The 17,309-nt window shown below is 39.6% G+C and overlaps 1 protein-coding gene across 7 annotated transcripts in view; it reads right to left on the bottom strand.

Annotated features, from left to right (window-relative positions):
* Window positions 1-17,309, bottom strand: part of ACACA (acetyl-CoA carboxylase alpha) — a 272,141-nt gene that overhangs the window by 60,259 nt on the left and 194,573 nt on the right. For all 7 annotated transcript variants that reach the window (XM_060290411.1, XM_060290412.1, XM_060290414.1 and 4 more), the window contains 2 exons: window positions 8,302-8,571; window positions 3,329-3,426 (listed from right to left, as the gene is read on the bottom strand). In XM_060290411.1, the coding sequence (XP_060146394.1) occupies window positions 3,329-3,426; window positions 8,302-8,571 (368 nt within the window). The remainder of the gene's footprint in view (window positions 1-3,328; window positions 3,427-8,301; window positions 8,572-17,309) is intronic.

Raw genomic sequence — 17,309 nt, 5'->3', positions numbered from 1 at the left:
ATTTATTGTTTTGCTCCCATATTTCTGTTCCCTACTTCCAGCCTTCCATCAATTCCTTTTCTTTGCCCTTGCTGTTTGTCTGTGGCTTTGCGTTTCGGCTTCCCAGATTCCCAATAATCCCTTCTCACAATAATTCTCCAATTCTTCCTTTTGCTCTGTATCTAGACTCTAGTATAGTTAGGTTACAGGTAAAGCTAATCTCCCTTAAGGGGTTAATGAGCCACATTAATTTGGTGGTGGTGGGGGGGAATGTGTCCTTTTAATAAGGCCCACATGCCATATAGTCTCAAATACTCATGGGCCCAGTCAGCCTTCTTTGCAAAGCAGATCTTTTCCCTCCTCAGGAGTGCATACTGCTTCACAGGTGTTTGTGATTTGTTAAGTGGCATCTTCTCCCCTTGTATTATATGAAAAAGATTAAAAATTTCCCATTTTCTGCTCTGTGATCTGAGCCTTCTACCTTTAAGAGTATCATTCCTTAAAGTAGTACCAGGGACTTCCCTGGTGGTCCAGTGGTTAAGACTCCACGTTTCCACTGCAAGGGGCACGGGTTCAATCCCTGTTGGGGGAAATAAGATCCCCTCGTGCCGCATGGCATGGCCAAAAAAAAAAAGTAGTACCAAATTTTAATGTTACTCATAATAAAAATCTTCGTGTAGTGTAATATAATTAACAAAACATGTTCATGTATATCATTTTTGATCCTCACAGCAGTCCAGTGTGATAGGGAATATCATCTCCATCATCATAGATAACGATACCCAGGAGTTTTGATTGCTTACTATGTGCTGAGTTCTGTGCTAAGGGCTTTACGTATATTGGATAACTTGATCTTCATCATACAGATGAGGAAACTAAAGCTCAGAGAAGAAAACTGACTTGCTTTAACAAAAGCAATATACAAAATCAATAGCTTTCTGAGATACCAGTAATAAAGAGTTGAAAAATATAATGGCGGGGGTGGGGTGGGAATCCCATTCAGAGTAGCAAGAAAAATGCAAAACATATAGGAATATTTAAAAACTGGCAAAATCCCACCATACCTACACTGTAGACCAAGACATCCTGGGATGGATGCCACAGTGAACTGTCAGGTGCACTGAAGGATATTTCAGATTTTTGAGAGAAACACTATGATATGTGATATCTGTTGGATGCCTCGCCAACTACTAGTTTTAAGTAGTTCATGGTTTAACATGAGGTACTGCTACATTCCTTCTGACACTGTCCTATCTTTGCAAAGCTGGGTTTTCAGTTTCTGTGGGGGAAAAAAAAAGTTCTACACAAAAATCAGTGCAGAACAAAACGTGAGGGTGGCTATGTCCAAGCTGATTCCAAGGTTTGCAATGTCGTATGGGTGCAAATATCTCATTAGTAAGTAACTGTAATTATTTAAGAATAGAATAAAATTTTTTCAGTTACGTGTATTATACAGTTGACCCTTGAACAATGCCAGGGTTAGGGGCATCGACCCTCAGCAGTTGAAAATCCGAGTGTAACTTATAGTTGGCCATCATATATATGGTTCCTCCGTATCCATGGATGCACATCTGTAGGTTCAACCAACCACAGATGGTACAGTACTGTTGGATTTACTGTTGAAAATGTCCACACAGAAGTGGACCTGCACAGTTCAAACCCACGTTGTTCGTGGCATAAATACTTATGAAGCTGTCTGGGTCAGCTTCCTTAATAATTAGAAATATTAGGCATATCTTTTTGCCTAAAGGTGTTATGAAAAAATTACAGAGACAGTAAAGGTGCTGTGAACCAAGAACGAGTGGGAATTTCTGGCATAATCTATATAAAGAAAACTATAAAACTTTAAAAAATACACTTAAATAACTGGAAAAAACATACCATGTTTCTTGTTGGGAAGAGTTAATATTATGAAGCTCTCGGATCTTCCTAAATTGATTTATAAACCTAATGCAATCTGAATCAAAATCATTATGGAAAGTTTTGGGGAATTAAAAAAAAAATGAGCCTATCTGTAAAAAGACAAAAATAGCTAATAAAACTTGGGGGAAAATTAAGAATGTGAGGAACTCTGGCCCATTAAAGTAGTTAAAATAGTGTGGTGTTAGTCCAAGAATAGAACAAAAAACAGAATATAAAGCCTGGTAATTGAGTTAAGATTATTATAAAAGTGAAGAAAGTATGAATTATTCAATAAATGGTATTGGAGCAACTTATTAACATTCTGGAAAATACTTGCAGATAGATTATAAAAATGTTCAACTTCACTGGGGATCAAAAATACCAGTTAAAATAACAATTGCTGTTTTTATCCTATTTTATTAATTTACAGTAAACAGTGTTGGCAAGGGTGGAGAAAAAATTAAAGAGGGGAAACAAGCACTACCATATACTGCTGGTGGGAGTGTAGCTCTTGGAAGGACAATTTGAAATTATCCAAAAAAATCTTTAAAAAAATGGACATACTGGGCTTCCCTGGTGGTGCAGTGGTTGGGAGTCCACCTGCCAATGAGGGGGACGCGGGTTCGTGCCCCGGTCCGGGGGGATCCCGCATGCCGCGGAGCGGCTGGGCCCGTGGGCCACGGCCGCTGGGCCTGCGTGTCCGGAGCTTGTGCTCCGCAACGGGAGAGGCCGCGGCGGTGAGAGGCCCGCGTACCACAAAACAACAACAACAAAACAAAACAAAACAAAAATGGACATACTTTTTGACCAGTAATTTCACTTTTAGAGATTAACCCAAAGGGAATAGCCAGAGATATTCTTCAAAGTTTACATACAAGAATGACCAGCCCAGGGATATAGCAGTAAAAACCAGGATAGTCTGTATGTTCAAATATGATATATTCATTATAATGATTTATATGAAGCCATTAAATATCATATTCTCAAATAATACTGTAAGAATATATAAAATTTCTCCCTAAATAATATTTAGTAAAAAGAAATTACAAAAGCCCTTTTCTATTATGATCCCAATTATGTAGGAAAAAAGGTGTGTATATATATATATATATATATATATATGACAGAAAGAATATAATATACATTAATAACTGTGATCTCTTGGTAGGACTGTAGCTGATTTTTACTATTTCTTCATAATTGTTTATATGTTCCAACTTTTCAAAATGAATAATTATTATAAATATAGTTTAAAAACCTTAATCAATAATAAGGTCTTTCAGCTAGTAAGTGGTACAGCTGAGATACAAACCTAAGGCTTCGAGATTACTCAACAAGCAATCTTCACTGCTCTTCAAGGTCATGATCAGCAGGACAGTGAGAAAAAAATGATCATATTCTCCTTTCTTTAATCCACAGCCAAATTATTCTGATACATAATACCTACCTGGATTCTCCTTCATCCTCCACGTGTTCACAATGGACAGAGTTGAGAGCACTGACTCTCTTATAATCTTGAGGGGTCAGATATAAATATTTGTATCCCTGTGGGAAACACAAATAGTTTTCAACTCATTATTTGCCATCACCACAGAAGACCCAGCAAGGCATGCATAATGCAGCTTGTTCCAAAGCTGGCTTTAAATCTCCAAATCGTGTCTCAGAGTTACTGTCTCATAGAATACTACCATAGACAGTTCTTTGAAAGACGGAAGTGCCTATTTCTGCAGTCACTGACTGTGTCCTTGAAACAAGATATCTTGTAGCTACAACTCCAGGTATACTCCACTCATTTCCTTTTCATCAAGGTTAAAGGGTCATTCTCTAATCTTTACTGACACCTCTATTAAAGATATCAACACAAAATTAAAGAATTATATGAATTACTATTCTTCATTTTCTCAAATCCATAGTACCATCAACGTATAGACGGGTCAAGGATAATTGAGAGCATCACAAAACCAGGATATTCAATCTTAAAATCAGAAGTCTATGCAGTGCTAATGATCAGTAATCACTGAGCTCATACCTTTTGCTTTTCTAAATAAACAAATTCTAATCCCTATGTACATTAAAAAATTATACTAACACTTCATAACTGACTTATTTTTATACATTCACATACACACTCACATAGAAACTAGTTATTTAATATGTGTGTTCACCTTAAGTGAATCAGTCACTCAGAAAAAAAAAAAGGAAGCAGAGAAAAACTTTTAAAATACTATGAGAAATTATGTCCACCATTTAACTGAATTTGTCCCACAGGGAGCACAACATGCCAGAGACATGAATTTGAATTTGCCACTGATTTTGCCTGACTTATGACGAGAATGCCCCGTAGCACTGAGTGTCAGTAGTATGTCTGTCAGCACATATTTACTGAGTGCCTATTATGTGCAAGATACTGTTTAAGACACAGAACAAACAGAAAGGAAGAAAACAGGCAAAAATTCCTGGCCTTGTACAACTCATCTTCTAGTAGGTGAGTCAGAAAATACACAAAATAAATAAGTTAAGCATACAGTGTTAATGGGAATAATGTTTAAGGAAAAAATAAAATAGAGGAAGGAGACAGGAGAGTTGGCAGAGTTGAACTTTTAGAAGAATAGCCGGGGAAGGCTTTAATGAAAATGTCATTTGAGCCAAGACCTGAAGAGCTGAGGAAATGAGACATGAGGATATTTGGGGGAAAAGCATTCAGGCAGAAGGAACCACAAGTGTGAAGCTGCTGAGTGTGTCCAGCAGGCTCAAGAAACAGTGAAAAGGCTGGTAGAGCCACAGTGTGGAATCAGGTGGGAGCAGCAAGAGAACAAGGACGGAGTGGTACTGGAAGGCCAATCTAGGGAGGGCCTTGCAGGTAACTATATGGTTTCTGGCCCTCACTTGAGTGAGCTGGGAAGCCTTTAAAGGGTTTTTTTTTTTTTTTTTAAGATATATATATATATATATTTAATGAATTTATTTATTTATTTTTGGCTGTGTTGGGTCTTCGTTTTTGTGCGAGGGCTTTCTCTAGTTGCGGTGAGCAAGGGCTACTCTTCATCGTGGTGCGCGGGCCTCTCACCGTCGCGGCCTTCTCTTGTTGCGGAGCACAGGCTCCAGACGCGCAGGCTCAGTAGCTGTGGTGCACGGGCTTAGTTGCTCCACGGCATGTGGGATTTTCCCAGACCAGGGATCGAACCCGTGTCCCCTGAATTGGCAGGCAGATTCTCAACCACTGCGCCACCAGGGAAGCCCTTTAAAGGGTTTTAATCAGAGGTAAGTTTTGAGTTGTGATCTGATTTACATTTAACTGGATCATTCCATTTTCTGTTGAGAGTAGACTTTGGGTAGGGGTAGGGGCAAGGCCAGAAGCAGGAATGTCAATTAGCAAACAATGCAATAAATGCAGTAAGAGGTGGCAGGGACTTGGACTACTGTGTAGCAGTGGAAGTGCTCAGAGATGGTTGGATTCTGGATATATTTTGAAGGTCAGGATGTACACATGAGTTATTGACAGAGAGGAAGTGGGATATGAGAAAGAGAGGTCAAGGATAACTCCAAGGTCTTTTACTTAAATGAGGAATAGAGGTATCATTTATTGAGACAGAGAATATTGTGGGAAGAACAGATTTAAGGAAAAAGATTAGAAGCTACGTTTAGGCAGATGTGCAGGTAGAGATGTTGAGTCTGGATACATGAATCTGAAGTTCAGGGGCAGGATATAAATTTGGAAGTTTATCAGTTTATAGATGGAATTTAAAGCTTTAAGACTGGATCACCAAGGGAAGGTGAATATAGAAAAGAGGAGAGGTCCAGGGACCAAGTCCTAAAACACCTTTTCGTTTTCCTTCTTACCTCACCTTCCATACAAGCTATCCTGCCACAGCACCAGGTGAGAGGCACTGGGCCCTGTGGGGTTGCGGCTGGGGAGTCCTAGACTTCTTGGTCCTGCCACAGCCTCTGGGGCACTGACATGTGTCTCCATTCACATTTTTTTTATAATTTAAAAAAATTGAGATAAAATTCACATAACATAATACTGGCCATTTTAAAGCGTACAGTTCAGTAGTTTTTCGTATATTCAGATGCTGTGTAACCACCACCGCTATCTAATTCCAGGATATTTCCATCACCCCCAAAAGAAATACTGTATTTATTAGAGGTCACCAACAATTCCCATATACTTTTAAAATGAATTTTACTGAAGCATAATTTACGTGCAATAAAATCCAACAGTTTTAAGTGTTGTAGTTTGATGAGTTCTGACAAATGTATACACTTGTGTGTAATCGCCACCACAATCAAAATATAGAATATTTCCATCATCCCCTGACACTCTTACATTTAAAGATGTAAAAGGCAGCAAAGGAAACTGAGAAAGAGTGGCTGGTGTGGGGCGGGGGGGGGGGGGGGGGGCGTAAAAAGGAGACTGTAGGTTCCTGGAAACCAAGAGGAGAAAGTATTTCAAGGATGAAGGAGTAACCAACCACATGGAATACTGCTGAAATGTCAAATAGGTGAGATTCAGATTTTAACAATATGGAATCAATGGCGACCCTGACAAAAGCAGCTCTGATGGAATGGTGAGGGTGCAAGGGGGACTGATATGGGTTCCAGAGGGGATGGGAGGGAGAAGAGTATCTGGAAACAGCAAGAAGAGAAACTCTTTTAAGAAGTCTTGCTGTAAAGGGAAGGAAAAAATGGGGTAGGGTTAGTGACTGGAGGGGTAAGTGTCTGTGTGCTAAAAAAGGAGTATATTTAATAGAGAGGGAAAAAGTGATGATGTAAGAAAGAAGGGGGAGAAGTTTTGATCTACATCCTTAAGTTGGCAATAAGGAAAAGGGTCAAGCATAGCGGGATTGGCCTTAGATAGAAGCAGGGACCGTTCATCAAAGTACCGGAGAGAAGGCGGAGAATAAGAGCAGAGATGCAGATATACAGGAGCTCGTGGAGGCTCTCTTCTAATTGCTTCCATTTTCTCAGTGAATTGGGAAGCAACATCATCAGCTAAGAGTGAGGATGAAGGAAGAGGGTGTTGGAGGTTTGAGGAGAGAGATGTCAAACTGTCAATCAGGAGGTTGGTAAGCTTGAATTTAAAGACCAGTCAACAGCACTGTGTATTTTTCTCCATCAGTGTTCAGGTATGCAGGTGAGGGAAAAGGAGTAGATGGAGAGAGTTGGATTTAAACAAGGTTTCTGTACAGACACGGAGTAAGCGGAATGAAGAGAAAAAGCAAAGAAATTGAAGGCATGGGAAAGGTAGTGATTACGATCATTAGCCTATGGTAGACTTTGGATTTAAGGCTGGATAGGAATAAAATGAGTAGGTAAGGAGGGAATGAAGAGCAGAAGAAAGGTGGCAGGATCAACAGTTGTAGGTCTTGATGAGTGCAAAGGATTACTGGACTTGGGGTACTAAAGAGAGTGAGCTGGAAAGATAGGACAGAGAAATGGCAAAGGAAGGGATGCTTGAAGTTGACATTATGGGGAATGAGAGGCTGATCTGGGATGTAGGATAGGACCACTAGGGGAGAGGAAGTCAAGGATCCAAGAGGCTAGACAATGGGATGAATCATCTATGTATATATAGCAATCGTCAAGAATGATAACAGGACTAGTAGTACTGGAGAGAGTGACAATGTGCCAGCAACTAAAAGATGCAAAGAAGAGGGAGTGGCCAAAGGGTAGGGAACACTATAATAAGGAGCAGTGATGGTGCGGCACAGTCTGATGCCATGAGATTCAAAGACAGGGGTTTTCAGAGAGAAGGGAGGGAAAAGGGTCTGGAAGTAGCAGTGAGGCACTAGCAAGAAGCTATTTTCCTCCAGGCTCAGTGGTACAAGAGAAAGAGAAACCAGTCACCATTTAAGAGGGCTACAGGGGAAGAAGAGTCTTCAGAGGACAGGCAGGTTTCAAGTAGAGCAAGATTAGAGAACAATCAGAGAAGAAGCTGAGGATATGAGAGATTTTGCTGATGACTGACCATAAGTCTTGGAAGCCAAAGGAGAATAATTTAAAGGTATATATTTTGGGCTTCCCTGGTGGTGCAGTGGTTAAGAATCCACCTGTCAACGCAGGGGACATGGGTTCGAGCCCTGGTCCGGGAAGATCCCTCATGCCACGGAGCAACTAAGCCCGCGAGCCACAACTACTGAGCCCACGCGCCACAACTACAGAAGCCCGTGTGCCTAGAACCTGTGCTCTGCAACAAGAGAAGCCACCACAATGAGAAGCCCACGCAGCACAATGAAGAGTAGCCCCTGCTCGCCACAACCAGAGAAAGCCCGCGCGCAGCAACAAAGACCCAATGCAGCCAAAAATAAATAAATTTATAAAAACAAAATAAACTTCTACCCCTCTCTACACACGTACACACACACACGCGCGCGCACACCCGTATGGTAACTTGAAGTATTATCTTTTCTTAGTCTGTACCTTGTAAGGATCCTCAGGATCTACCCAGGCTACGTGAAACATGTGACGAATTTCCTCTGCCAGTCCAATTCTTGCTCCACTGTTGGCTGCTACATAGATGCGTGGGATGCCCTCTGCTCTGGCAAGCTCAGAAGCTCTGAGAAACAGCAAATCCTCCTGGGGGCCAAAGGACCCAATTCGGTATGTGATATCATTGCCAATAACAATGATATCTCGGCCTTCTGGATATTCTGGACTTTTAAGGGTCATTTTCCAAGCTACCATGCCAATCTGCAAAGGCATAAACAAACAAACAAATAAATACAAGCTTCTTACATGCAGAATTATTTTTCAGGTTACTTGAAGATATCAGACTGCACGTAGACACAACCTGCAGGTAAAGATATGCATTGCTAAAGAGCCCAGCTCCCTGCGGGAAACTAGAACAAATATTCTAGCATACTTCTCTAAGATTATGTTGAGAATAGCTGGTTTACTGTATATGTATTTCACAGTTGTCTCAATTTCTTCTTTGGGTCTGTTCGAAGAAGATGGAAAAACCAAAGTCTAAATGCACTCAGGCTATGTGTGGAAGAATACTGGGCCACTGGGAATTAAATCCAGGATGCCCTACCTTACTACCCTACCTACTAAGATATCGCTTGTGAGATTCTTTCCAAGAAATCTTTAACACACAGGAGAACAGAAAGAGGACTACCTCTCATGGACTATACAACTTTTACAACCCTGGGTCCTTTTATTGTCCTCTAATATTTGACAGATAATAGCAACATTCTTTACAGGCTTGCTTCAGGTATCTTCCATTTCTGCAAGAATTTGCTGTAGCTCAACACTGCATCCTTGTGACCATCTCTTGCTGATTTCTCCCAACACTAGAAAACCAAAGGATGCAAGTAACCAACCTCTTGCTGCACTATGATATATATAAATCTCTGCGCACTGTTCAGTAGCATCTGGCCAGCCACACAAATAAATGATACTGACTTAATAGGCAGGGGTGACATGCCTCTTCCCAAACCCTCACAGCCCTCTCCTCTTTTAATCCCCTTCTATATGAGAACTAGTCACTCCTTCTACTTGTTTGTTCGCTAGTGCCCTTTCTTTTCTACTCACTCATTCCCCAGTTAACGGCTGCAGTTTTTCATGTCTGCCTGTCTGTTTCCCTATACCTAGATAAGTAATGCTTTCCATTCTTTTTTTTTCCTGTTTCTTTCTGTCTCCCCCGCTTCCCACCGCCACCACTCACCCCCAAACACAAAGCCTACCAGACGAGCATTCCTGGTCCTGCCTAATGGAGCCCAGCCACATCTGCAGCCTTGGTCCCTCATCCCTGGGCTGCTGCATATCACCTCATTGCGGAGCCAGCCATCAGGAAGGGCCATGAACAGATGTAAATAGCAGCATCCCTGGAAAGCCACATGTATCACCCAGACTCAACCGGGCCAGTGATCATAAGCTCTGAGTACACATTTCTCAATCCAATTGCACATCCACTGTAATCAGGCTGGTTGAAGCTTTCCACACAGCTATTTGTGATTCTCAGCATTAAGAAATATATATATATGAAACACCTACAGATAAATATAAGCTATTTAATATATACCACTGGCCAAATACAAATCAAAATCGATATAATACATAGAAAAAACATCCAGTCACCTTCTGAGGTAAGGCAGTATTACTCTATCTGCTCATTAAAGACAGAGAAAAGGAAGAAGAAACAGATCATCCAAAAAACAGCGCAGAGAAACTCCAAATATCAGGATAATTTCGGTCATAGTTTTTAAGAAGCTGATCAATATGGTGCCCACGTGGGGAAAAATATTTTAACTGCCTTCTCACGTGGCCCTCTAATCCAGCATCTCTTTTGTTTTTCAGGAAGGAAAAGCTATTTCCTCTAAATGCATTTGTAGTTAGGAAGATTGGGCTCTACACCAAATTTTATGACATATTAACTTTAGCCACCTAGGCCAGAGTAGCTTAGGTACAAGCCCAGAAGAATCTACTTTAGCATTTGCATGCGAATGCAAACACTGTGTCTATGTGGCACTGGGCAAGCAAATAACACTCTTATCTTTTGCTATTACCTGGGGACTCTGTGTCACTTGGGCAGTCAGTTCAGCAATTGGCCAGGTCATTATGCTTGCAATATTGACTGCTAATTATTAGTAGTACTTTTTAAAAAATTAATTAATGAATTTATTTTTGTCTGCGATCGGTGTTCGTTGCTGTGCGCAGGCTTTCTCTAGTTGCAGTGAGCGGGGGCTACTCTTGCGGTAAGCAGGCTTCTCATTGCGGTGGCTTCTCTTGTTGCGGAGCACAGGCTCTAGACGCATGGGCTTCAGTAGTTGTGGCTCGTGGGCTCTAGAGTGCAGGCTCAGTAGTCGTGATGCATGGGCTTAGTTGCTCCGTGGCATGTGGGATCTTCCCGGACCAGGGCTCGAACCCATGTCCCTGCATTGGCAGGCGGATCCTTAACCACTGTGTCACCAGCGAAGTCCCTTGACTTCTAATTAGGTGTCAACACAGCAGCACCAAGAACACACTACTCTTAATGTCTTTCTAAAATGTGTCCCTTATCAACTGTCCCCCTCCCCACTTAAAAAGTACCAGTACAGAATGAAGAGTGTTGTGTGAGTCTTGGTACAGTGAGATTCCTCATTGGAAGAGATTAAGTTTTGAATAAGCACAATGGATAAATCTCTAAGGAAGAATCTGTTGCTCAATTTATATTAAAAATTAGATTTTACTGCTAATCAAATGACGGGATACATAATGGTGAACATGGGCTTGGGAGTCAAACAAACTTGGATCCACATCTAAGCCCTACCACTTATTAACTGTGTGACCTTGGGAAAGTCACTTAACTTTATCGAGCTTCAATGTCCCCACATACAAAATTAAGAAAATATTACCTACGGGATTGATGAAAAACTATTAGAAGCAGTAATCTATTCTATTAACTCTAACATACAAAGTTTGCCTTTGTCTCTCCTCTCAACCTATCCAAATCTCACCCGTTCCATAAAGGTGCATTCAAATTCCATTTCCTCAGAAAAGCTTCCCCTAGTCTAAGGTGACTCCTTTCTTCTGATCACCTACTAAGACCTTCATATAGAGAATTCATTTGATAATTAACCACATGTGGCCTAGGACAGCGTTTAGCTGCCAGCTTGAACCATCATATCATCTATCCCAGTGCACAGCAGGACTCCTGCACATTTCTACACATAATATGGGAGTAATAAATCCTTGCTGGTTCCACAGTCATTTCGTTTTTTAAATGATACGTGGAAAATAGTCAACACCAAAGGCTTAGAACATCGTGCATGACTTATCTCTAGGGATCACAGAATAACAGTACTAAATATCATTAAAATAGTTTATTTTAAAAAAATAATAAGAATAATAGCTACCGTTAATCGCACACTTACAACATGCTGTACTGTACTATAAATGTTAATAAATACTGATAATAGTTAGGAGGTTAAGCTGGAAAATCTGCCTGTCTTGGTTCAAATTTCAGCTTTATATGAGCTGTATAGCCTTGGACAAGTCACTTAACCTTAACCTTAACCTCAATTTTTCCAGTTATACAATGGGGATAACAATATCTTTCCGGAGGGATTGTTGAGAGGAACACCACATTAAATTAGTACAGAGCCTGGCATATAAAAGTCCTCCAATAGTAGCTATTATTATTATTAATTTTAAAAACAGCTGTTATTATTGCCATGAGAAAACCAAGGCACAGAGGACTTAAGTAACTTGTCCTATACCGAGTGTGAATGATTTATTCTTTAAAGTATGATTCACATAATTTCATTTACTAGAGAAATTAAGGAAGTATGTTCCAGACTACTGCCACTGCACTTAGCTGAAACGATATGGAAACATGAACATCAATTATAACACAAACATAAATGTCGTTGACACCTAAAGGCAATGTGGTACCCTGGATTGGATCCTGGAGCAGAAAAAGGTCATTAGGAGAAATATTGGTGAAATCCAAAACAAAGTCTGTATTTTATTTAACAGTATGGTATTATACCAATGTTAATTTCTTAGTTTTTATAATTATAACATGGTTATATAACGGAATAATGTTAGGGGAAGCTGGGTGAAGGTTAATGGAGGTTAAATGGGAACTCTGTATGATTTTTGTAACTCTTCTGTAAATCTAACATTATTTTAAGATAAAAAGCTGAAAAAATAAATGTCATGATAAAAACTTTTTTAGAGGGAATATATTGACTAGTGATGTCATTGTTAGTGTTCTGTTCAGCCTTATAAAATGGTGGCTATGAAGACTATGAACAGTATTTTAAAATACCCATGATGTAATGCTAAATTTAAAGAAGCAGGATAACAAAATTGCACGCATACCATAATAACTCTGAGAGGCAAAACGGTGTGGTAGTCAAGGGCACAGACTCAGAAACTATATTCTACAAATCTGAATCTAATGTAATCTGACTCTGACAGAATAGAGGTTCAGTCAGTTTTCTAGCCACACAACCTTAGGTAAGTTAGTAACCTCTATATGCCTGAGTTTCCTCATCAGTAAAATGGGGTAATAATAACCTATTGTATTAAGTCTGCTGTGAAGACTAAATACATGTTAAATCTTATAGTAAGTGTTACAACACACGCACACATGCATACACACACTATCTCTATCTAAAAGCTTGTTGGGGGCTGGGGGGAAGGGAAATAAAGAAACATAGCAAAATGGGATGATAATTATTTAGGATGATGGGACTGTGAATTTTTTCCCCATTTTCCAAATTTCTTTAATGTGTTTATGCCTTCATAACTTAAAAATTTTATAAATTAAAAAGGGAGGGCTTCCCTGGTGGCGCAGTGGTTGAGAGTCTGCCTGCCGATACAGGGGACACGGGTTCGTGCCCCGGTCTGGGAAGATCCCACATGCCGCGGAGCGGCTGGGCCCGTGAGCCATGGCTGAGCCTGCGCGTCCGGAGCCTGTGCTCCGCAACGGGAGAGGCCACAACAGTGAGAGGCCCGCGTACCACAAAAAAAATTAAAAAATAAATAAATAAAAAGGGAGAAAAAACTACCGAATACTTCTTCACTGGGTAACAGGTACATGGTAGCTTATATTATTATCTCTAGTGCACATCTGAACATTTTCACAGTGAAAAAAAAAATTTTAAGGAGGAAAAAAAAAATCTCACCAAGCCAACGTATTTCTCATGTTTTAGAGGAACTGACTCTAAGTTTTAGTTATACTACAACAGATCACATTTATATAAAATTTAAAGAGAGGAATAAACATATGAAAACTTAAAATCAAGACTCACCTTAAAGGGAGAAGAGTCTCAAGAACTGTCTTAGTCTGTTGGGGCTATCCTTTCCTTTTTTAAAAAGAAATGCTCTGCAATGATGTGGTATAATGTAAACATATGTATATATAGGTTTATACAATATTAATATCTCTACCTTAGAAGTACTGCCTCAGTGTTTTTCTGGTCTGATAGTTAAATACATATTTATACTTTTAAAGTCAATATTTGTACAATAGACAAGAACAGTGCCTATCAGCTAAATACATATTTAGGACTGTACCACATGTACTCCAAACATGTACTAAAATCAAAAGCTTATATTTATACAGAGCCTTTCATCTTGAAGGGGGCTAAAGAGCTTTACAAACATGTACATAAAAGGACATTTGCACTGATAGGCAGACAAGATATCAATTCACCCGCTCCCCTATTTCTTCCAGCAGTCTGGGGTAGGAACACATGGTGTCAACAGATGCAGGTCTGTAACAGCTGCAAAGACATGTAACACAATAATCCACTATACCCAGTCACTGAAAGAGGGCTTGCAGCTCGAGAACAGCAACTGCTCTCCTCCAGTGCAGAAGCACCACAGCCATTGCCAGCTTTGTGTTTTTAAATTATTCTCTACCAAACTCAACTAATCACCTGACAAAATTGAATTTGATACTGGAAATGGTTTCTGAATGCAAAGTACTTTGTCTGATGATGAAAACTAGTTTGAAAAACGCTTTCCTCTGCCCTTGTTAGATTTAGAAAAAGAAAAGGGGGTCACAACATTCAGGAGAAATGGTTCAAAATATTCTATCTAAGAATAGCTTTGTCTCAGAGGATTGGGTCATTACTTCAGAAGACAGTCATATTTTCCTCCCATTTAATTAGGACACCGTAAGTTTTTCAGTCAAATTACTTTATATGGGGTCTATCTATATTATACACACAATGGAGGTTTTATATTGAAAATTCTGCAATCACTATATAAAAGCATACACAAGTGTGACAATGTGATTAGGAATATGACATTCACTGACTTCACCTAAGCCAAGCTGCCCTGTATGTTAACTTAAAAATAACAACCGAAGGAAATTCCATCACCGGATCCTCTTGTTTCAGCTTCTCTCTCCCTCCAACGTTTCTATGCAATAAAACCTAGTGAAAATGACACTCCAGGACTAAGGGCTAAGGACGACTAAAGGGCTAAGGAAGCAACAAAGTGAGAACATGTAGCCTGAAAGGGGCTTGTCAGAGTGGCTGGGTTTATGGTCTAACGAGTGTCAGACTCGGGCTTTTGGTCCCTGGCAGTGCCACTGACTTCTTCCCTGGCCATTGTCTTGCTGAGAGAGGCATGGACTAACCAAGTGGTTCTAGGGACTTACCGCCAATTACAGTTTCATTAACATAGCCATAAATCAGTTTTTAAAATATCTAATTTCAGATTATTTTTGATAACAGAGCATTCCAATTAGCAGGTTTCTTAGGTGTAGGATTATCCACCTAAACTAATTACCTTAAAGTGAGAAAGGGAAGAGGTTCAAAAGAGTTACCGTGAATAAGTTAAGGATCAGCAGAAATAAACATTTGTTTTCCTTATACAAGTTCTAAGGAAGAAGATATTTCTTTGGCCACAGTCTGATCCTGGAATAAACACGCGCAAGCAAGGGAGGAGGGGATGGGGCGGAGAAGGCAAGCAGAAGAGAACAGTCTTATTTAACTGTTTTTATGTGGGTAAAATGATTTGTGCTACAGTATTTCCATAAGAAGTGGGACCATTATTTTCCTGTAGAAACACATTTGGTTTGAAAAGTATCACTGGACAGGACGTGAAAATCAAACCGAATGAATTATTCACAACCTCCGATCAGAGGTGATCATTATTTCTGATGCTCCAAACAGTGATTAGGATTCTGCCCTGAGATGTCATTTTCTCGCTGAGTAACACCAGTGATACAGAAAGGCATTATCTATCTATTCATATGTGTATTTTTTCTCCTGGGAGGACCTCGGTTTAATGTTACTATAACAGATAATAAAAACATGATAATATTAACATTTATTCTGATGACGCCCATAAATGCCATTAGTCTGACACAAAGTGTCAACACTAATCATGACCCCAAATTAACACCAAAATTGACATCAACATTAATTGTACTATCAGTGTGAATAGAAGGTACAAGTGTACATATGCACATGTATACACCTGCACTTTCCAAAGCTGCTGCTACCACAAAGTAAAACAACAATATTTAAGCTCAATAAAGAAATATGAAGGGAAAGCTAAGGGGCACAACAGGACAGGAATTTGTTGTCAAGGATGTAAGAAGCATTCAAGTGTAGCTATGCCGTGGGAAGTAGAAAGGGAGTATCTTTGCCACAGCTGCCTTTCTTATACCTCCACACTTTGAGTTCATCGGTAATAATATCTTTCTATATGGACCTAAACACAGGTTAGACTGTGGTTGAGATGTCGAAGCTTTATTTATTTTCCATGCTGAAAGTCTAAAAGTTGAGTGTTTCTGGCAAAGCCTCCAGTAGCTATTGTGCTACTACTGCTAATGCTGGGAAGATGACTATCCGACAAGGCTCTGGGGCAGAAATATAAAGAATCCTAGAACGTTAGAGCCGAAACAGACCCAGGCAGCATCTGCATCATGAAGATGAAAAAACTAAGATCCAGAGAGAAGAAATATGAACTTGAGTTCCTTTTCAGACAGATAACAAAATGCTACCTTTCCCCCTTCCTTTTGTATGTTGGATGGAATACTTCACTTTTAATTAGATACCATCAAAAAATAATTACAATTTTAACTTATATTAGAACCTCGTGGGGAAAAAAAAATACATCATGAAATATTAGAAAATACTGTATAGGTCTTAAAAGGTATACTTTTAAACCATAAGGCAATGCAATATTTGACTTAATTTGTGCCATTCAGAAAAAACATGCTGAAAAAATGTCAACGCCTTCCATGTTGTATTATCTTCTGGATATCATATTCCATTGCCTAGTGTCATGTGAGCACATAAAGGAGCTGAAAACAATTTTCTTAACAGCTGAAAAAGTCTTTTTTTCATGCTTGGATAATTCAAAAATGGCTGAACAAACTTACCTCAACCCTTCTAAAAAGCGATAAAAGGATAAGAAAAATATCATTTTTAGAGCAAAAACTTTTCTTCCCAAAGGTAATTCTTTGAAAATGTTACCAAAGATTAGAAATAATAATTTTAAACAGGGGAATTGTTTCTTCCTGTACTATTTATATGCTTGAAACCACAGTAATTTTACACATGTACACACAATGCTTTAATAAACATACCAATTTTTAAAAACACATGCAATGGAGCACATACAAGCCAGTGGTATTTGAGAAATGGGGTGCCGGAGTGACTGGTTGATAGGGAAATTAACCAAGCTGGCCTACCACAGTTCAGAAAGCCTCCCCCATTAATCATGTAAACGAATGTTGAACTCTGATGCTCCACGCTACACTTCATCCTCTGGTGTCATCTGTTGCTGTCCTGATGTTCATTATTGCCTCTTGTTGGAGCTGTAAAATTTCTTGACATAGGGTACTATATCACACCCTTTTTCTGTAAAATCTTAAAAATTAAGATGTATGAAAATGCTGGCAAGTTCATCCTTTTGTTTAAAGGCTAACTTTAAGGACTTACTTTTGAAAGGCACTGAGGAGCCCTCCGCAAGTG

Source organism: Globicephala melas, chromosome 20 (assembly GCF_963455315.2).
Source record: "Globicephala melas chromosome 20, mGloMel1.2, whole genome shotgun sequence".
NCBI lineage: Eukaryota > Metazoa > Chordata > Mammalia > Artiodactyla > Delphinidae > Globicephala > Globicephala melas.
Note: the sequence above shows the minus strand (reverse complement) of the source record. Positions and strands in the feature narration are given on the sequence as shown.